At 41.6% G+C, this 23,513-nt stretch overlaps 1 protein-coding gene across 3 annotated transcripts in view; it reads right to left on the bottom strand.

The window, feature by feature from the left end:
* The window catches only part of LOC115566136 (proteoglycan 4-like), a 31,944-nt gene that overhangs the window by 7,483 nt on the left and 948 nt on the right, over window positions 1-23,513 (bottom strand). The window contains exons 2-3 of one of the 3 annotated variants that reach the window (XM_030391857.1): window positions 12,762-13,080; window positions 85-228 (exon numbers count right to left, since the gene is read on the bottom strand). In XM_030391857.1, the coding sequence (XP_030247717.1) occupies window positions 85-228; window positions 12,762-13,056 (439 nt within the window). In that variant the 5' untranslated portion in view covers window positions 13,057-13,080. Of the gene's footprint in view, window positions 1-84; window positions 229-1,692; window positions 2,016-12,761; window positions 13,081-23,513 lie in introns of those variants that run through there. The other 2 variants (XM_030391858.1, XM_030391859.1) reach the window with 2 other exon arrangements.

The following is a 23,513-nucleotide window of genomic DNA, read 5'->3' as shown; positions in this document are numbered from 1 at the left end:
ATACGTACAGTTATCAACATGTTGGCATGAGACACCTCTAATTTAGTGCACAGACGTAACACTGTATCATAATGTGTTTTGTACCTTCCTGCTGCATCATTTTTAACCCCTCCAGGGCCTCAGTGTGAAGGTTCTCCAGGTACTTGGGCCTGCTGCCCTCAATGAACACGTTCTCCTGGAACAACGGGGGTGCCAGGGTCTTGTCATCGTCGTCTCGCCTTGGGGCAGCTGGAAGTAGAGGGGAGTGGGAGAAGGAGGGGGATCAGCCTGGATGAACTCAAAGCTCTCTGTGTTACTGTAACAGTAGATAAGTGGGCCATATGGACGGGATGAGAGCGTTCAGGTGTCTGCCAGGGGCATTTAAGCACAGGAATGGTTAATGTGTTTGAGGGTTAATACTTGAGAGTGTGAGTTAAAAGGCTAAATTCGACTCAGGCAGGATTAAACTCCAGTGACTCTGACAATGACTTAGCACGGGATTAACATATCAAAAATCCACCGTCAGCAGCATGTGCTCTAGCTTAATTATCATTTAATTAGACAGTGAGAAGAGCACTGATTAAATTGCTGTCAGATCTTGTTGCATGTACATCAGTTCATTATAAAATACCTGCAATACCCAATCATGAACCATGGACACCACCCAAAAAAACAGCTTGCTATGTTGTTTTGGGGAAGTAATTTTAAATCAGATGAGAAAAATCTTCATTGACTGATTTTTTATGCTTAAACAAATACATTTCTATGACTGAATAGACAAACTTAACTTAAAAAGGACAACACAATTTAATTTGGTTTCAATTTATCTTTATTTGACAGACCCTGCCACCTTTATAACTTCAAACAGTGTTCTGGGGACCTTATTTTCCTCTGAGAACAGCTTGTTTATGCAGTTATGGACAGAAACTCACATGTGTACCTGTATAAACCTATTCTGATGAGTTGTTGTCACAGAAAATCAAGTCAAATTGTTGGTTTGAATGTTGTGATTTTAGTTATAGAGTGCCAAAACTCTGAATTGTTAGTGCTGAGTTTTAAAAAGACTGCATGTCAAAATTAAGAAATCTTGATGAAACCAGGATAAAAGACAAAAACTGCTGTTACAGTCGCTTTACATTTGCTGACTAACTGACATGTGATTCAACTCTGTGATGCTTCCAGGAGACAGTCTTGGATCAATGGGCTAACAACCGGCTAAGACACTTTTATGTAATGACGACAGCTGCTCCGCATTTAGCCTCCTACTGTACTCCACTGTCTCTAAAAGACCATGCTGTAATTAGCCTTGACAGTCATGTGCTCTGTGATCGGTACTAATCATTACCACTGTCTCTTCTGTAACAGAATTACCGGTGACAGAAAATACCAAGAAAGAATTCTATTTCTATAAAAAAATCTATTTTTGTATTGCATCTTAGAGCGAATATCAGCTGTTAAAGTCAAGACTTTAAATCACAGCAAATCAGGAAAGTAAACATTGAGCACTGACAATGTTTTTTTATAGTCTATAGTTCCAGTGAATAACAACACTTTTCATTGCTTTACTGCCGGTCTACGGTGAGCCAGTTGATCCAGCCTCTACTTTTCTCATTTAAAGAGCAATGTCAACAAGGAGCGACCGGTTTAAGTCATAAACCAATCACATCTATTGTCTCACAATTCAAGAGGTTGGCAAGGGCAGCTTTCACTCACCTTTCCTCTTGAAGACTGGTGGAAAGCAGGGGAAATTAGCACTAGAGCTGTTGGTCAGAAGCAACACCATGGTGTCTCATAAATGAAAAGTAATCCAAAACTACCCTAAAACTACACCAAAGTTGTGTTAAAGAGAAAAAACAGATTTAGAGGTGCAGTCCGTCAGCTGACAAAAACATCCTGGAAAGACCGAGACAGGATGATAATCTTGCTTGTTTTTGATGGAGTTGTTGTTGTGTCAGTTCAGGTCCATGCGGAGCAGAAAATGCCACTACAGCCAATAGACAGTCAGAGCTCAGACACTAATCCTCAGCAGCCTAATTCTCTACTGTATCTCCCCCACATGCTGCTCAACACAAACCAGCGCAGCATCCCACTGTTGCCCCCCATCTGCAGGCACGCTCGCCCCGGATTGGTCAGTCGGGGGAACAGATCAAACGGAGATCATGCATGTAAACACTTAAGGGAAGGGAAAGCTGTTGTCAGGGATTTGAGGTACCAGGGCGTCACGGGTGGCTCCCTCTTACTTGCTCTACTGTTAATCAATAACACCACACAAAGGACACGCTTATTTTAAACACAGCAACTTTGTTCTCCTCAGACTTCATTTTGAGATGTATAACTTTGTTGTTTTGCCACAAGGGGGAGTAAGTGAATTAAAATAATGTATTCCTGAAACAAGATTAAAAACATGTTTGCAGTTCTACAGCACATGGTCACACATGTGAAAAGTGTTCCCTATTGTTTCCAGGAGAAATACATTGAATCTGTTACTACGCAACAAGAGCACGGGGGATGACATAAGAGCTTATACTACTCATCTGGAGAGGCAGCAAACACTCTTATTAAACTTGTTTTTGAGGCAGATTTCTGGTGTTTAGTCTGTTTGTTGCTTTCTTTTCTATTTATGACACCTAAAAAATTCATTTGCGAACGAGGGGCTTGTTCACTTCCTGGTGTGCTGAGCAGACATGACATGGAATGTGTGCCATCTGAACAAATGGAAAACATTCCCATGGTCGTGATCCTACCAAATGACTCAAGACAAAAGTAGTTTGCAGAAGACTAAATGAATCACTTGTGTTACCAGCACATAGCAACAAGTATGAATAAATAATTACTTCAACAGAATCCACTCATCAAACTTCAACGTATAGATGTAAACAGATAGCTGATATGCATGTGTAGGGTAAAGTCAGCCCAGGACAACAGTTATCTGGTCACCATGACATCACACACTCGACTGGAGCGGCCTGGAGTGATGTGTGGATGGGTGGAGCCCGACTCCACGTTAATGAGGGGCGCATATTATTACTGCTCCTGTGATCTCATTGTAATTGTGTCCATATTAATCACTGACATATTAAAAGCACCATCTGTCACTTGCCGAAGCTGGCAGCATTAACGGGCTGGTGGTGATTACGTATGAAGCCCCCAAACCGATGTTTACATCACGGATTTGGGTAAACGCGCTAAGTCTAATGGATGTGATACTGTGTGACCAGGAGGAAAAACAATGTGTTTAATTTTTACATATTTTTTTAAAATCAGCTCAAGGGCAGGACGATGATTAGATTTTATGACATGTAAATAATGGTGGATTAAAAGTAGAAGGTTTTCACTGAGCCAAACATCTGTTAGAAAGTTTGTTTTGGAAAAATATGGATTCTGTGGCAGTAAACAGAGACAGAAGGCTTCAGGAGATATGTTGCGTCATCTTCTACTGTAAACAAATTTCAAGCAGTGACACAGACAGCAACAGCAAGACTGTTGTGATACGCAACCATGGCAATACTTTGTACCCAATTTTAGATAAGGAGCACTGTTTTAGCTTCAGAAAGAAGATATTCCTCGGGAGGTTTCAGAAATGTTTTTTCTTTTGATGACCTTTTTTTATTTGTTATTTTAAAGCAATCAACTTCTAGCCAGGCTTCAAAATAAGAGCACAGACATTGACTTTATATTTCACACTAAGCATTTATCTATGATCAACATTGTATTGTAAAATGACAGAGGTAATGAGGAATGTTAGATTTGACTGATACAAGAAGCTCTTTGATTACATTTCCTTTCAATTATAATCATCATTATTATTCACAAGAAGTTCTGTATGCTTTTTTCAAGCTGACTCTACTCTAGCTAGGACCAAAATTCTGTCTGGGAAGTGCTGAATCGTCACGTTATCGATGTGAAAGATTTAACTGTATTGGGTGTACAAATACAGATGTCATCTTGTAAAAAACCCACTTGTGTTCCTTTATCTTAACTTAAGATTATAAACCTCCCTCCAGGTGGCTAAAGAAAACAAAACAAAACAAGAACAAAAACACTGGCATTGTGCTCAAAATGCTTCTTTCCAAACCTAAAAGAAAGGTTGACCTAGAGCACAAATACTGTTGTTTGACAGGGATTGACACCTGAATATTTCCTGTGAAGTTCCTCTCAATAACGCTGGGAACTCGGGAAAGACGAGTTGGGGGAAAGATGAGTTTCCTCAGTTTCACATCAATACAGTTAAAATTGACTTTAATTTACAGTTTAAGACACCTGCACCACCCACAACCACAGACAACCTGATGTGACTCTACGTAGGAGCACTTCATGGGAATCAAACCGATGTAGCTACCCCCCCACACACACACACCTTCCGTCCCTGCCCCAACTTGCCCCTCTCTCTTGTTTTGCACCGCCAGGCAGACAGCCATGCAGAGACATTATCTCTAGCTCTGTGGGTGCTGCTGTCTGCCAGGTGCTTAAGCCTCTCTAATCAGCCCAAACCCGACCGAACACACCGTGATGACAGTGGGAAAGGGCTGATCGAGGCTCACTGTTCCCAAGAGCAACAGTCTCGATACACTCGGCCCATGTGTTGATACGCGGTGGTCAAAGCTTGTGAGTTCCAATGACTGTTTTCATGCTCTTGGCTTCCAATGCATTAAGTATAAACATCTCTCCATCAAAGCTGGAAGAGCGGAAGGAAGAAGCTTGCTGTGACAAGGACACCGATCCAGCTAACAGACACACCTGCATGACCTGGCACGCTGGCTTACACATTATTTCACTGTCAGACAACACAATCTCTATGCCAGTAAACCTGCATGTATCAAATACCTGTGGAAGTATACCTTACATGCACACAAATCCATGCTACTGCTACTAGAATGCAGGTGGCCTCTTTTTGCACCATAGTTAATGTCATTACATTGATTTACATCCTGAACCCCCACAGCCCTCACCTGTTCATGCACAGTTTAAACGTCAAAAGTGAAGAATTTTCACTTCTCAAACTCAGAGACAGTTTCATAGCGTGGAGGTCTCTCTTGATTATTTTAGCCATAGGCAAAGTATCCGGTGCCATTAAGCAATACGCAGGAGAATGTAAACTCTTCAGGCCTGGCAGTTCCTGCTTCGGCACACCTTCGTTACAGGCTCCCATTGTGTGTGATTACAGACAATAAATAACAGTGCAAGGAAAGAGTTCCAGGTTGTTATTATTAGAATAAGAGGGTGTACATTTGGGAACAGTCAAAGAGAAACAAAAAATCATTGTCTTATTTGCTACTTCTTTAAAAGTGCAATATGTATCAGCAAATTCATCTTCAAAACAAATACAGCATATCACCACAGTAACCACTAGCTGCTGCTAACTGTAGCTGCTGTTAGCTCGTTAGCTCAATATATTGTGCAGTTAGTGGTCCGGGCAGGAATTTTGGAGCACTGGGGAAGTGTGGGTGTTTACTAGCTGGTACGCATGCTAACTTAAGTAGATATCTCTCAGAGCATTACATAGACGGTAAACTGACAAAAAAAAAAAATTGCAACAACAACTTCAAGTTTATTTGGGATTTTTTGCATATTGTTCACTCCTAGTGCATTAGCTAATAGAACAATAGCTAACATTTGATAATTACCAGTAAAGAAAGTGAAGGCAGAGGTCATTAGGATTTATCCTCCGGGGACCATAAATGTTGACATTTTGTGGTAATTCATCTAATGGCGGTCGAGATTGATCAAAATGGTCAAAACACCAACAGGCAGACAATTGCCATCCCTACAGCCACACTGCTAGCATGGCTAAAAATGTTTTAGCAGTTTGGTTTCCATTTTATAGTCCATACTATTTTGTCATACCATAATAAATTGGTCACTGTAACTTGTGATAATAATTGTGTAACGCTGTATACTGTGATACCGTAAAATCTTTACTGTACCATGAAAATCAGGCAACGCTGAAACCCTACTGCTAACATTAGCATTTATTTCACTGTTCATTAATAAAGATGGCGGCGCATTCCAGACGCAGGGGCCCGACACTCTTTTACCTACCTACCTACTTGAATCTTTTGTTATTTATCTTGTTGTAGTTATTTTATGATTGTTGTACATATCTTACGATTTCGATCTACTTTTCATAATTATTTATATTTATTTGTCAAACAAAGAGCTGCTAGCTGTTTCGTTGTTTCTAAAACAATGACAATAAAAATCTATTCTATTCTATCTATAAATAAATCTATTCTTCTATTCTAACGCACAGATGTGGTACAGGGTAGCCACTTAGAGCTGCTAACATGGCAGGATACTTTTGCCATTACTTCTTCATCTTTAGAGTAAACAATATGGTAGATCGTGTGCCTAAAACTAAAAAACACCAATCTGTGCTGATACAAACTGGGCACGTCCTTCAAGCAGAGTGCAGGCTTATCAAAGCTCCAGTCCTTGACTATGTTTTAAAAGAACAGTATGTGCTTGAACAGGGAAACTACATAAATAACCAACAATGTGTGCCCCTTCACTATGAGGTACAGTAAAACCTCATCATTATCTTCAGTTACAGAACAGTGCATTTCTACCCTTTACAGAGTTGCTTGAAATCTCCCTCACTGGACTACAGAAGTCATGACCGATGACTCACAAAACTTTCCAAGCACATATTTATCAGTCTCTCTGTAGACTTGCCACAGTATGTTGGCAAACATTTTCCTTTCGTGACAAAAGCCTGTGCAGTTGGTGCAACATATCTACACAGCTTAACAATGAAACAATGTATGATTTCATAAATAATAACTGTGGCTCCCGGCCGTCCTGTTTAGTTTGGTAACACTGACACCACACGTTCAAGGACTGCAAAGAATAAAAGGAACTTGATTAAGTGAAACTGGAGCACATTATTCAGTTGGGACTAGAGGGCAAACTGGCTCCTACCAAACTTCTCTTACCATTTGAGTGACCCAAATATGATCTCCTCTGTCATTTGGGTGTGGCGGCTGTTCATCTATTGAAACAAAATCCTAGTAAATACCCATAAAACCCTGTGATTATAAACAAGAAGTTGTGCAAGTGTTTACTATACAGGTAGTCAAGTCCTCAACTACAGAAATTCCCACAACGTCAGCTTGATTCTCCCATAACACATGGGCAGGCACGATCATTTTCAGAGATTGAAATAATACATAACCTTTTCCTCCCTCTACTATGGTGCTTAACTTTACAAAAGTACTTGCAAGAATCAACTAGTGCTTTTTTACACAAAGGTTTAATAATGAGCTTGTCTCTCAGAAGGAAACACCTCTAACAGGTGACAGCATATTAAAAGAAATGAGCCGGTTTATCAATTCCCGCCATGACAGTAGAAAGTGAAACTCTAATAGATGTCAGTTTTCTCAAACCTGTTCTCCTGCCCTACCTTGTTATTGTGTCATCACAACACCACAACCACAATAACAACCCTGTGTTACACAAACACACAAACAATATCAAAAAAGGCACCATTTGTTGTGGGTTTTTCTTAACAGCAACATCAGTTTTAAGAGAAGCTAAATTTCCCATAATGCTTCCGAAAGCTCCCGTGAGAATTTCACCAAGGTACAAATACCATCTTTTTTTTTTTTTTCAGTCATAGGTGAGAGTCGAGCTGGAGGAAGATATCCTAATTGGATCTGACGCTGTGGTAGCGTCTTGTCAATTGCAAGGTAGCCACGCATCACAGCATACCCTGCTTTACCCCATATTTTACTCTAAATAATATATAATCATTTACCAAATGAACATCATGCTGTATTAAAGAATACGTGAAAATAGCGATTGAGACCATAACCTCATTAGGAAACTTTTTGCTGAGGTACTAAATCAAGTGAGAAGTGGGGCCATTTTCTCATAAACTTAATGATAAAATCTCTGACATCTTTTTGCAACCAGTGGAGGTGCCACCTGCTGGCCTTTAGAAAGAATGCAGGTTTTAGGCACTTTTGCATTTGCCACACTTTAAACTCTCCAGGTTACAAACAAGTCTTGGAATCTAAATTAGGATGATGTAACTTGTGCCTTGTTGCCTCCATTGTTTTTCCTTTCACTTCCCTTTTACTTCTTCTGCTATCTGCCATTCCAAAGCCTAAAGCTTAAGTTCCACTTTGCCTGAAAAACACTTCTTTTTTTTTTTTAAATCTCAGCAACAAAGTAATCTGCCTTATGCACAATCTACTAGATTTCACACAAAAACTAGCCTGCTGATGAACCCGTGAAGGTGCTACTCTTTTATACGACTTTATCAAAACTGACGTGGCAATGCTTTATCAGTGTCCAAATGCTCCACATAGCACCTTTACCTTAACTGGGCTTTACACCACATGACAAACTGACAGTACAGTACAATGATAAACAGATAAATCAACTTTTGTTTCTAAATGAAGCAGTGTCTGTAAGAAAATATTCAACCAAGGAAGTCAAATAAAGCAGCTCATGTGATCTGCCATCTGGCATGTATGCCAAACACACAATCTCACACACAAAGGACTCCCTTTTTAAACCTTCCTCAAAGACATATCTTTAAAAAGATCAGGAATGTGAGGAATCTCTGAGGGAGTGTTTCGACTGAACAGGTGACCTTAGTAGGACTGCATGACCGAATAAGTCTTAACTTAACCTTATTTCCATTCAACCAAAGTGAGGGGAATTGCTCTTCCAACTTAATGAAGCCAAGGCAGGATTTTGGCGTTCAGAGTTGCATAACGGAGAGCCGCCGTGTAGTTTTACAACGCAACGAGTAAACTGACAAGACGGCGGGGACATAAATCACTGTCAGACAGGTACACAGAGACAGGCATTGACAGTGTAAGGAATTAGACAAGTGGATGTGAATCAACACGTAAAGACAGATCAACTCTGCTTTTGACGAAACACTGTCCAGGTAATCTGGGAAGGCAAGCAGAGATAATGGGTTTACCGCACTGAAGGGTCCAGGAGGCCAGAGTTTATCGCTCCCAAAAACTGCTACTGTGCAGTTCCCTCTCTGTCCAAACTCCACTGGCCGTGTTTGCAAAGGGTAGGGTAACCCGAGGGTGATAGGGTTTAGACACTCACCCTCGCAGGGAATCTAGTTGAACCTGCACTGTCATCCTTAAATGAAAACTGAAAAGACCAGGAGATTATCTTGTATCATGTGTAATGGCAGGTTACTTTGTTAGGGACTTATCACCTGAATACAAGCACATACTAGTAGGGCTGCGTATTCATTGAAGATTTTCAGTGCTAGTGCCTGCATGATACCTAAGTTTTTTGCTGACACACCAAAAATGTTTTACTTTGAAAAATACAGACATGGTTTTCCACGAAAAACATTTGCTATCAAAAGGTGCAACATGTCACCCGTCAAATTCATACTCCGAACAAACGGGGCAGTGTACCACCAGGGAAACTGCTAACTGCTAACTCCGTTTACGTTGTAGCTAGCTGTTGTATTAGCTGATTCTGAGTCACTACATAAAATCAGTACAAATACAGTTAAGAAAATATATTCACAGAATATTCACCAAAATCTCTATAATAAAGTTAGAACATCAAATTGCTCGTTTCAAAAGACAAATACTTGAAAACTCGAAGATATTCAGTTTACCATCGTATCATAAGACAAAAAGAAAAGCAGTTTATCCTCACATCTTACCTAAAAAATAAATCAATACTACACATAATGTACTGTAGAAGAATATTAAGATTCGATACCGAGGCGCTCATGCTAGTTTCATATACACACATGTGAGTACTAGTGTGTCAGTACGAGGAGGAACAATGTGAGTGGAGGGGTCAGGAAAAACAGAACCCCTTGTTCCCCCTCACTGTAACTGTCCTGGCATGGCTTTTAATTAACTGGCACTGTGCCCGCCATACCAGGCAGTTAGTGGGCAGGAGGCCCCTCTGGCATCAATACAGATCATCATCAGGGGCTCGGCTGGAGGTATTCAATTTTAAACTGCACCACGTCCCGCTACTGTAATAAACCTCCCCTGGATGCATTTTGGGAATTCTTCTCTAATCAGACGAAGCGTCAGGCGGGGAGCTTGCTACGGTTGTTGCCAGCGCCAATGAACTGCATGTCATTACAATGGCTGATAGCTGAGTGCTCAAGAGTGACATGCTACAATACCGGACACATAAATCACTTAACAATAGAAATACTTTCAGCACTGAAGTGATTTTTTTCTGTTACCTTGAGGCATTGATTTAAGACAGTAGATATACCGTGGTGTCTGCCATCATGACTATCATTAAAGGTTGGTTACAACTTTCCTCCTAGAGCGGATGTGTGTCCTCTGCCTCGCTGTGGAAGGTAGACCTTGTCAGAGGTGAAACACCTTATCTGTCTTCACAGTTTACTTTCTCGTACAAAACAGTTTCACAGCGCAGCAGAAGTAGCACAATGTAGTGCAATGATTGTGTAATGCAGTCTACATACACAGGATAGAGTCAACGCTGACGTCTTCGTCTATGCATTAATCATGCCCGAAAGCCACAATGTGACTGAAAACGTGTTTATACATCTTCATCTTCTGTTGTGGGTATGGTTGACTGTGTGAGTTTGAATCCAGTGGAAATCCCCTCACACCCTTCCAGCCGAACGAAGAGCTCTAGGCTTCCACTTGGAGAAGACGCAGCAAGCATAGCAGGCGGGGCCTCCTCTGTCTGTAAAGCAATTAGCCAAGAGTGCACAAGCAGAGCCAGACACACATAAAACAACCCCAACCAAACACTGTTTGTACTTTTGTGTTTGTGAGGAACAAGGTTTAGCTAGTTTGTCTGTGGTTTTTTTTGTGTTTCAGGTCTGAATGCATCATGGTGTGATGAATGAGGGTTTGGGACTTAAGTTAGTGCTCACAGTTCACAAACAGGAAAAAAAGAGAGACAGGACTGCTAGAGTTCAACATGCTGACATATGAGTGCACATGTGCAAGCTCCAACAAGATCCCACAGCTATGGGAAAGTCAGAGTGTTGCTGCAATTTTCTTCGGAGTGTGTGAATAAGACGTTCACTTCATGTGTCAGTCGGGTTTTCTAAGCTGTTGACTGTGTGGGTGTCTGTGTGTGTCAGCACAAAAGTTCAAATGAAATGCACTGTCCACTTCACGGCAGCCACAGTGCAGCACTCTCCAATGTAACCTGAGGACCACGTAAGTTAAGTGATGGTATCACAGAACAAGACAGACACAGATTTCTTTCCACAACAAACAAAGCGAGGAGGTAAGAAGGGGAGCAGGAAGTCAGTCTGTCCAAATATCCCTCCAGTGAGCAAACACACATGCCTGGGAGCCAAGGCGCAGTAGAACTGGTTCCCAGGAGCTTACACCTATCAGTCACAAAATTGAAAGCATGAACAGGGAAGTGGATCACATTGATATCATTGCAATGTGATGTTCTGCTTTGAAACCCTGGTCAGGAATGACAACATGACAAAATCGCAAGAAATCGACCAAATACCCCAGGTCGCGATCCGATGGAGCATCTGTGGGACGTGCTGGAACAAGTTCGATCCATGGAGGCCCTACTACGCAAACCACACGACGCAAAGCATCCACTGTCAACATCCTAGTGCCAGAAACCATAGGACATCCCAGAGGTTCTCTGTCCATGAGTCAAAGGGTCGGAGCCATGTACAATCCCTGTCAAGGGTCATCACTGAGATGGTCTCAATAGAAATATCCTATAAAGAGCTTATGAAAATGTACAGTACATTACAGGACCACAATGGAGGTTTTTAGCCTATTGACTTAACAAATGACTTCACTTACGACATTTCATTGTTTCCATCCTGGCAGGCACCCACTGGTTTCTCTCATGTCAGTACAAAACCTTAATCAACTGGCATGGCCTTGACTTAGGAAGGGAAGTCATCAGTTTAACAATAAGTTGCTTATATGTTTTGGTTTCTGTGTGCGTCAAAGGTTCCTTATCTTGCACAGACCCTGATGATGTATTCAAGGATGTTCTGACATGCAAAAACATTTTGCACTTTGTAAGCCTGCAATTTATAATCTTTGTAGATTATTCTATATATTTGATTGATCATTCATTGTTAAGACCAAGAAATGTATTAGAAAAATATTTTATCAAACAGCCCAAAACTAAGTGACATAAATTCACAATGATATAAATCATAAGCTGCAACAAATCTTTTTTTGAGAAGAAAAAAGCTAGTTAATTTGAAAATGTTACAAAGGTGAGAGATTTCAAACCCCTCCTTGTTACTGCATCACACAAAAAAACGGGCCTCCGAGACAATGGGAATTCTCAGGGCTACCCTCTGAAGATTGTTTAGCTAGAGAGATTCTGATGCATCTCGTCTTACGATCAATGAAATAAGTAGAGGACATCCTAATAAATAACCACTACCCTTGAGTAAAAGGCAATCACTGTGTTAAATACAAGCAACAACCTCGAAACAAATGATGAAGTGCAAAAAAACTGCAGTCCATCAAATGGCCAATGGAGACTGGCTCCAAAAGAGAGTCAGTCCCCATAGACTCCTGTATTATAATACAGCCTGGTACAAAGACAGCTTTGGATTCTGTAGCTAATTTTTGCATTCATGACAGCTGTGCAGCATGGGATGTTTTATACAAGTCTCTTGTTTAAATTGTTTTAAGGCTTAAAGTTATGTATAATTAATGGCAAGGTCGCTTTGAGTGACAGTGACAGTGTCATTATGTTACATGTACAGCCAACTACACCAGAGAAACAACTGCCAATCTGCAAACACAAGAGGGAATAAAATGGCCGTCGAGCACGCTGCAGGCTCTTACCATGACCGTTACCTTGTGGATGAGCCTGCCTTCCTGACTTATGTCCTCCTTTGTGTCCACCCTGAGGCCCAGCAGGGTGTCCATCTAGAGCCAAGTCGAGTGCAGGGCCGAGACCCAGTCTCTGCCCCTTAGCGTCCAGATCCTTCCTCTTCTTGCCCTTCAACCAGCCCAAAGCCCGGCCCAGAGAGTGACTGCGTTTCTTGCGGCCCCTTTTGGTATGCTTCTCCTGGGCAAAAATATCAACCACATCCTGGGGGAGAATGTCTCCGACCCCCAGCGAGTCACGGTTAGACATACCGCCTCACACTGGAGCTACACCCTGGAAGAGAAACAAAAGAGAGAGGGGAGATAGAAATTCAATTTTCATTATGTTCGTCAACAGATATAATTGACACCCGCAATGTGCAGTTGAGCTCGTGCATTTACTTCAGATGGGGTGCGTGCTAACACTTTTAGCATAGCAGCTAAAGTGAAGACTGACTGAATAATGGGATCTCGGTGGGATTCCAAAGACTTGGATTATGCAGGATAAAATGTTTGGAGAAGTTGCATGTTTTGTACTCTTATTCCTCTTGCATATTAAAACAAGTCCCCATCTACTTTAGCTGTTAAGAAGAAAGGCTGAAAGCTGTGTAGCTCCAGAAATATCAAATCTTCACCTGTTTTTTGATCGGCACAAGGAGAAGTAGATAATGACTGAACTTGTATTTTTGGGTGAACTTACTCTTTAAACTATGCTCGAAAGTTGTACAAAGCCATTAATGTAATGAATCCAGTTGCACTGCAAATAAATACAGCATCAGAGAAGTGTTCATAGTAGCGAATTCTTACTCCTCAGACCACCCCAATGTGAATGTGTGTGCATGTATCCGTTCGTGTGTCTCCGTGGGCACTGCTCATTCAACACACACACTCAGGCCTACACAGACCCCCCTCCTGCCTGCAGACCAAACTTCACAGTTCTGCAAAGAAAGAACTGGCACCGCTCCCTCCATTCCACAACATGGAGTCATGATTCACAAAGCCGCACCCGTAGGCTCATGAGCTTTTACACACATCTCAACAGCACAGTGGGAAGAGCTCAAGAAAAGAAAAACAAACAGTCACTAATGGACAGTGTCCGTCCGTTTGTCAATTAAGTTTTGTTTCCTCTTCCTGGTTACGTTTTATTGTCTTCACTCATCTTGTTTCCATTCTCAGTATGAGCTCATCTCTCAGCCTCCTCCCTCCACCACCTCCACCTCGCCAAACTACTCTACTTTAAGGCAGGTCTCTCAGCCTCGCTCCTGGGAATCTGTGGCTTACACTGGGCTCCTTCCAGCTGCGCACTTTATTAGATACTTATCTCCAGATCACAGGCTACAAGTGGGATCAGGCTCTTAAGATGACAGGAGTCAGAGCTTGTAAATAAGCACACACAGAGACTGAGGGGAGGTGGGAACTGAGGAGTCAGAGTGAGAGAATTCTGACTGCCTGGGTGATATGCTGTCGAGAAAGATCGTGAAAGGTTTTTGAATATTACCCAGCCCTAGGCAAGACCTGAAATTAAACCACAGAAACCTATCTCATGTTCTGGGGATTGCAAACAGCTCCTTATCAACAAAGCTCTGTGTAATGTGGAGGGAGGGTGGTGATGAGAAGCTGGATGTTCCGTGTGGAAAATCTTTAGGCAGATGTGCATTTTCTACAGGCAGATTCCTTACATACTGTAATATACTGTCCGTGCAATCCAATAGTTCAACTACAGTTCAACAGCATCACATCCTACAGCCTTCAAAGCGACCGTTCAGTTGAATCAACATTTCTCTAAAACAGTTTGAACAAGAACCAAACATCACATCCTTGTTGAAGGGAGGATTTATTGCATTATTTCTGTCGGACTACGTTAGCTTTAACAAGGTGTATCTCGTAAACCGTCTTCAGTGCGCACTTAAATTGGAAACAAGTCATCAGTCATTCGAGCATACATATGATGCATGCATGTGGAGTCGGATTACTTGTAGAAATGAGTTCTCAACGAGGAAAATTCATGTGAATATCCCCTCAAGTCTGAAAGTCGGCCATTTTGGCACACAAGAAGAAATTGTACTTAAAATATTCCCTGAGCTGCACTGCTAACTGAGCTAATGTCAGCTTCAGATAGCAGCACTCACAGTGATTAATCTTGTGACATGCTGCCCCCTATTTGTTTGGCGTATGACTTTGACAAGTGGACAATTCTTATATATAAACCCGTATATTGCACCCTTAAAGTTTAGAAACCTAAAATTAAGGGGCACAAAGGTAAATGTTTGGTTGATGATAAAGAAGTTCTTATTAATTCACCCATTTGCTATTTGCTCACATTTTATTTGCAGTATGGGATTAGTGTTCTAGATTAGACCTAAAAAGCATTAACCCTCACAAATCATGAGGTACAGGAATACTTTAGTGGTTTGAGGGACTGTACTACTGTTGCAACAAGTCTGGGACCAAATTACTTTGCAACGTAAAGCTTCAAATTTCAGTTATCAACATGCTTTTTTTCAGACCTGTGAGGGCCAAAGCTTTTCCCTAGGAGGGCCAAAAATGAAATGTATTGATGGTCCACGGACCAGAAGCAAACACCTATTGTATTGTAGAAATACAAAACGGTGCTAGGGTCTGAAGACTTCTTGCAGTAATTGTCATTCAGCTGTCTGTGCTCAGATAATAAACATTAAGGATCCTCCATATTTAAATGGATTCTTATCTCCTTATTTTTTATAAAATAAAACAACATAGTTTTACTCAAACACACTTTTAGGAATGTCATTAGTTATTGCAGTTACTGGGCTAAACCGAAATTCAACCTGACGATGGCGCTACAGAAAAAGAGACTAGGATTCTTTGAATGTTGGTACAAAAACTAATGGCAATAAATCCAATAGTTGTTGAGCTAGTAAGGCTATGAATAAGAGTTAAGTCTGGTTCTTCCCTCTTCAGAAGGAGAGATTTGCATCCACACTCCTGACAGGAGTATGCAGCCCCATATAAGAGGCTTAAAATGAATACTTGAAGTACTTGAATGCTTTTCTAAACTTTATACATACATGGGCATTTTAAAGTAATCTGTTATCTTAATGTAGCCGAGCTGAACTTGTTATTCACTGCAGCACATCTGAAGTGGCGCGGTGTGTACGGAGCAGACGTAAAGAGTGAGTTGTAGTGAAAGGACAATAACAAGAAAAAGCATCCATCTTCTCCCAGAGAAAAGTACCAGGCCTCTCCCCGCGCTAAGCCCTGTGTTTCTCCTGCTCCAAATTACAGTCATTTGGGCATGACTAAGATCCGTGCATCAGTGCTGGCTGCAGTCGCCAATAATCAGACGCGTCTCTCAGGAGAAGAGGGGCCTGGCTCATTCGTTTATAGCCCACGGGCTGTGGGGAGTGCATCAACTCGTCGTATCATTTCCATCACAGAGAGACCAGAGTAATGTAAAGAGCGCCGAGACCACCCAGCAGACCGCTGTCTGTGCAGTCCGGTCTCGAGGGGTTGACTCATGCCACCAATGCTGTGGTAACGCACAACAACCGGCAATTTCCAGTTTTGCAAACAAATTTGACAAGGTGACGCACAAAGTGGCCGCTCCATTAAATCTGCTGCCCCTCTAGAAATATCTGTTTCTTTGATGACGTCTATTGTCTTGTGATTTATGCAAGAAAATGTCACATCTAGGGAATAAGTCACTGCCATAATCCTCTCTCTAGCAAGTAAGCTTTACAAAGACAATCTCCCTTCAGAGTTACAGCCGGCATCTTAATTACAGAGTTGCTTCATTGTGCCAGCAATCACTTAACCTACAACCACACCTCTCAGTTCACAAATACACAAGCTAAAGGGAATTTAAAGTCAGACTCTTTTCAGGATTTGTGGCGCAAACCTAGCTAAAAACCTCCACCACCATCGCATACACAACATTACATCAGGTTGTGTCGTATCATCGTAATGATCATGATCAGGTCATATGCCTGAAGCTCATTTGCAGACAAAAATGTTGTATGTGCTCTCTCGCTCTCTCTCACACACACACACACACACACACACGCACACACTAAGCTCGCTGTGGTTTTCCAGCCCCATTCCTGCCAGAGCAGGCATGTGTTCCAACATGCTGTTTACTTATCCTTTACAAAAAGAGGCCAGGCTCTCATATTGGACAGGAGGTACAGCTCAAACACAGCAAACCTCAACGCAGTGTGTCAATACCTGCAGCAATGACTGATTATCTGACATTGACAGCAGTGTGTACATATCAGCATGAAGTAAACCGGAGCTGATAATAGTTTACACACTGTCATGAAATAGACTGGGAGACTCAGCACATGTGAAAATTAAATCTATTGTGGGCTTTTTACGACTATATATCCTTGGGCATGAGTACATAAATTCTATAGTAAATTGGGGATTTCTCTTCACGTTTACGCAGGCGGGTCAACAACGTTAAAGCAAAGCAAAGCACTGACACCTGCCTTGCCTTAAGCAAAGCAAAGCACAGTAGCATAGCTTACTGAGGATATCCAAACCCAAATCCATGAATATACCAAAGATTTCCATTTTACAGTAGGCTGTACTGTACCTTTCTTTCACAAACTGCTGTGTTAAAGAAGCAGGAAAGCCAGTTTTTGTTATTTATGAAAATGACTTTAATCCAAGTGACTAAAGCGTGTACACACCCTCAACAGATGCAGAGCAAGTGCAAATAATTCTCACTATTTGTTTTTAAGCTAACTGCCTTTAAGGTGGGATTTATCACAAATGGCAAATGGGACACTGACTTTAAAGGGACGTTTTTGTTTTTTTTTCCCCTTTCCTTTAGTATTATCTGTGTTCATGTTATATCTTAAAAAAAATTTAAAAGCCAATGTCTGCGAGAACAAAAGCTCCTCTTTCCCACAGTAAACAAAAACTGCTCCTGAAACACATCATCAGTTGACTCGCCATTTATGCAATGACTTCATGACATCATACCATATTGTCTTTAAGGCCTCAAGTTTGGCATGTCAGAATAAATTTAACAAAGCTGCTCTGTTGCTGTTCAGAGTCCTGGCTCAGGTGTGTGTGAGCTGACCAATCAGAGGAGACTGAGTATTCTGAGTGGGTGTTTCAGACAGAGGGGCAATACAGTGCTGCAGCAGTGGACAGTATGACAAAACTGATGTGTTTTTTAAATATTAAAAAAACATTAAGTGCTTAGCAATGCTAAAATTATGAAACCTGAAAATTGGTATTATATGTCTCCTTTAAAATACTCAAGTACCCCCTTTTTCTGATTTCGGAATAGGCCTACAAGTACCACCATCACCTGACTACAACATTTTGCTGAGAAAACTGCAAGAGAAAAGCTTGTGCATGATGCAATTAATGAACGATAACCCACCTTTTGATGAATATAGCATTAAAACAACAAACGGAGTGAAAGAGTTTCTATTAGTGCCTCCAGAGCAAATTCATTTTCATACTTTGGCCGTATTTCAATAAATTCCATCTTGATATAAATGTGTTACAAACCGTACAGTATTACAGCAAGTAAGTACTGCTTAACACTACATTTTTAGTTTAGCTGTGCTTGTTAAGTTTTTGACTTGATTCGGTTTAACACTTAAGTTTATCATAAACCTTGTCAATCTCTAATCAACAAACACAACTGTAATTTTTTTTCCCCCCAGCTCAATCCTACTTAAGTCAAAATGTGTTTCAATGTTGCAAATACACAATCAGAAATTCTTAATTTTTCCTCTCTCGCGTACGCCATGCAGTACAGCTGCACACAAATAGCGGTACGCCCATTTGAGAAACAGTTTTATGTAAAAAAGTAATAATTTAAACGATGGGGTAAAGAATTAGGTTCAAACATTTAATAAAAAGAAGGTTACAATGTACAATATCCAATCATTGTTGGACAAATAAAAAAAAAAACTCCAACTGCAGGGTACAGCAGCCGTTGTTACGTAATATAGTAAACTCACAAAACTGACTTCATGCTCAAGTGTAATCACACTCTTATCAACTCTGGAAAATATGAACAATGTGAATTTTGCAGACAGTGGTGGGGGCATGGGGGAGGGGTCCAGGAACAGTGACTTTGACTGCGGTGAGTCACAGGGGGAAGCTGACGGAGCAGACTCCCAGTGCCTCACGGGGATAAGGCAAAGCCAAGAGGGAGTGGCAGTGATACAGGCAGCCGCCTTTGTTTGAATTAGGACTGGCTCAGCTTAACCAGGAGGCCATTCACATCTACGCGTGAGCTGCCGGGTTTCACATGGCACGACTTAGCTGTCAGTGAGCGAGGTTAAGGTCACGCTGAATGTGGTTAGTCTTTACAAGAAGAAAATAACAGATCAATAAGGTTAATGTTCTTCTCTTTTAAAGGGAAAGGGATGTTTTGGATCTGTGCCACTCTTCCTGGTGAGATCACCGGAATCGGCTTTACAGTAACAGCCAATTTGGGCGAAACACAGTCCTTAAACCACATTTTAAGAGTGACTCTCTAACTAAATGGCAAGTGTGTAGCAGTGTGAAAAAAACTGGTGTAACTGTGTGGCACCTGAAGGCATCAATCAGGGCGTTGGCCGTCTTCTCTGGGCATTATCAAACAAAGGAGAGCGCTGCTACTCAAGTGCAACCTTGTCTGGGCGACAGCTCTGCGTGTGCAAACACCCGATGAGCGAGAAAATGTGCAGTGATGGATGACAAAGGAACCGGGACACAAAGTGGAAATCTTCAATTACACGACTTTGAAATCAGGAAACCAGGAGAGATTTCCCATGTCAAGGGGAAGCAGTCTCCTCTTTTCGGTACTGACGGAGAGGAGCACAAGAATGTTTCCTACAATCTGGTTTTCATACCAACATATCAGCATAAATACACAGTGGCGAAGGACTTGGACTGAAAGACAATCCCTCACTGACATTATGTGGTCCCTTTGTTTGCTGCTGAACGGGTAGAGTTGCAGAAAAGTACCATGTCGGTAATGACAGTGATAAAAATAAACAACAATAACACTGTAAGACAATAATAACACAAATAAACCCAAAATGCCATGAAACTGAACTCACTGAAGTCACAGACGCTGCGTGCGTGTGTGTGTGTGCGCGCACTGTGGTACCGCGCAGAGATCTGTGGACAGGGTAATGCAAGTTGGCGTACTGCGAGGCCGCTGAAGCCGTGCAGCAGCTTGTCTGGTAAAAGCAGCGGCTGCATTCCTGAGAGATTGATAATTACCGACTGGAGGAACTCCTCACTCCAAATCTGCTTTCACCCCCCCACCCCACACAAAAAAAACCTCCGCCCCTCATCCTCTCCTCTTGCTCTCCCTTTCGCCCCCTCCTCTCTGCCACACATCCCTCATACAGTACAGTGGCCTTGGAGACAGACAGAGCCATGAAAGAAACGAGGATAATAGCGGGCGCATGAGAGTCATTTTGAGATAACATTATAACATGTGATTGAGTCGACTGAGCTGGGTTACTGTTCACTGTGTACTCAGTTCAGAGGGGAGGCACAAATATTTTATCTCTATGGAAACAGGAAAGATTTCCCTTTCACAGAATACGTCGAAACTATGCATCAAAAAACATATTTAAAGATATAGATTAAAGTTCTTTAAAAAGGAGACGTATTTGGCCAATTTTCAGCTTTAGAATTTCATTTTGTGTTTCTTCTAGAATAAGTTTACATGCTAAATGCTCATTCTGAAACACTTAAAGTGAAACTCTCACCAAAATGCAACTTAGGCTTTTTTTGTGAATGTATATGAGTCAAATCTTCGTGTGAACGCATAATTACGACTAAAGAGGCACTTTTACTGTATTTTCGTTTTCGGGTCAAACTCATTTACAATTGGAGTGCCTGGGGGCAAATTAGCGATAGCATCAAAATCGCTATTTTTAAAACACTAAGAAGGCTCGACACAACATGAAACTTTGCTCATAGTATCACCAGGGTCTCTACACATGAACACGAGCATTGAAAACATTGTTTGTGTACACAGAGTTAACTAAAAAGATTTTGAACAACTCACCTTAGCAGAAGATTGTTCCACTAGCCACTGTCATGGCAGCCGAGAAGTATCGATCTCCGAATGCGACGTAACCTGCAGGAGAGTTAAGGTGGACCGCTACTTACTGTCTTCCTGCAACAACTATCCACGCGATATCTCACGTGACTTTTCCGGCTTTTTATTTTAGTATTGTTTCTTATATGAGGCTCCTTTTTCAACTTCAGGTCAATATTGTTTTTTGCTAATGACAAAACAATGAATTGTCCGTGCATTTATATGGAACTAAGCTTTAGGAGCGGTCCACCTTAACTGTCCTCCATGTTACGTTGCATTCAGAAATTGACACTTCTCACTGGCAGGACGGTGGCAAGCGGAGGAAACATGTGCTAACGTGAGTTGTACAAAAACTCTCTTTTTAGCGAACTCTGTGTACACAAACAATGTTCTCAGCAAAGTTTCACGTTGTGTCGAGCCTTCTTAGTGTTTTAAAAATAGCGATTTTGATGCTAGCGTAAGAGTGCCCCAGCATTCTATTGAAAATTAGTTTAAGCCAAAAACGAAAATACGGTAAATCTTAAAAGTGCCTCTTTTGTCGTAATTATGCTTTTACACGAAGGTTTGACTCATACTTCACAAAAAAAGTCTAGGTTGCATTTTGGCGAGAGTTTCACGTTAAAGACGCCCCCTTCCGAATACCCAGCCTCCTCTGATTGGTCAGCTCACACGCGCCTGACCCAGCATCGCTAACAACAAAAGAGCAGCTGTGCTAAATCAATTCTTACATGCCAAACTAGCCGCTAGGCATAAGTTATGCAAATGTTTGACGCTGTGACGTAGTCGCAAAGTCACAGAATTGAAGATTGGACTACTGACGAGGTGTTTCAGGGGCAGTGTTTTCTGTGGGAAAGGGGAGCTTCTGTTAGTGCAGTTTGTCCTTTTTAACTTTCAAAATCTTTAACATGCAACCTATGCAACCTATAAAATAGCAAAGGAAAAATGCCAATAACCCAACCAATTAATTGATTATCAAAATAGTTGACAACTGATCAGTTAATCATAACCTCTACAGCCACTAATGATCCTTTTCAGCATTGATTAATCTGCCAGAATTCTTTCTGATTAGTCACTTTCTTGCCTTGTCAAAAAATAAAAAAAAAGAAGAAAACAGTGAAAACTGGCCATTTGAAGATGCTTTGTTTTATGTGACTCTCAGTCTAAAGCTCAAAAAGATTCCATTTGCTAGACAAGTAGGCCCCTAAAAATCCTCAACATTATGAAACAAAAGTAAGTAATGTTTGGTATTTTTGCTTTAAAAAAAATTGCCCACACAACAAACTGATTGTTCTGATAACTGCTGATTGTCTGCAAACTCATTGATTAATCAATCATTAATCGTGCCAGCTCTAATCTTCTGAGCTGCTAACATACTTAAGTTATCAGCAGTGATTAAGAAGTGCACTTCCCTGGTATGTGATGGTTTAATTGTCAATTTTGGTAAGTAGCTTTAATGACATTTGAAAATGAATGACAGGAAAATGTGGTCGTTCTTCAAAGTTACTGATTAAATCCCTTTCAACTTGGTCTCTGTTGTTTGCTTCTGTGTTTCTCTCCAAGAAACAGAGAGAAAACTCATGGAAATGTGACTTTTTCTCTCAGCAGCAACAGCTGCTAAGCTCTGTAGCGTGTGTTGTTTGCTTTGCGTCCAGGGGTTGCCAAGGGTCTAAGTCTGGCCTACAGCCTCTGCGGAGCTTAAGACCTCTGAACTGACAGGTCAGTGAGGGGTGAAAAAAGAAAGTGTTGTGCAGCAGCAGTGACCAGGCAAACACAGCTGGACAGCCGGGGTTTAAAAATACATCCTGGCATCTCGATGTCTCTGCTCCGTCTCGGCCAAAACAAAAACACGCCGCGTTGAAACCCCGTTAATTTGAAATTCGCTTAGTCTGACGGCTGTCTGAGCAGGTCGCAGTTAAAGAAAAATGTTGTTGTCAGTGTGGACCAGAACTTGTGTTAAGACAAGAAAAGAAAGAGAGGGAGTGAAATGGGCCAGCTGGCTTGCATCACAGCTCCATCAAGCCCCTATAGCAGCTATTGATTAACTCTTTCAGAAGTGTTGATGAGGCCTTACTGATGGGTTACTCATCAGCCAATCCTTCTGATTAACAGCACATGAGCTCATCGCAGATCTCAAGGTTAACACACACACACACACACAAAATCAAGTGTGTCTTTGTTACAACACCAATTGTTCCTCCTGTTGCTCCCTCTTTGCCCTTTCCTCCACTGAGCTGGTGCTTCGTCACAGACGAGTCATGTGTGATAAAAATGAACAAGCAAAAAGTTGGACATACCTGGCTGCAAGTCATCCCGAAAACTGTCTTTCCTTATCCTAAGTTATCATCCCCTCGCCACCTCAATGTTCCTCTCAGGTATCTACCAGACACTGATGTGCCTCTACAGTGCTTACATAACACACCTGTAATCTCCATGGGTACAAGCCCTGGCAAGGCGAAGAAGGAGCACCAGTATGTGACACACCCTTTCTAAACAAATGGCTGTGTCTCAGCCTCACCCACCAGAGGGTACAAGAGGTGAACCAGAAGGCCTCAACCCCTCCATCGCTGAATGTGGAGCTCACATCAAGTCCAAAGTCCGGGAAAGGCAGCGGCGGACAAACACATGGGGGGGGAGAAACGGGGGTCCCCGAGGTGGTCCTGTTATCTCTGTCAGGTTAA

This window comes from Sparus aurata, chromosome 16 (assembly GCF_900880675.1).
Source record: "Sparus aurata chromosome 16, fSpaAur1.1, whole genome shotgun sequence".
Taxonomy (NCBI): Eukaryota; Metazoa; Chordata; class Actinopteri; order Spariformes; family Sparidae; genus Sparus; species Sparus aurata.
The sequence above is the reverse complement of the archived record's forward strand: the minus strand, read 5'-3'. Positions and strand labels throughout refer to the sequence as shown.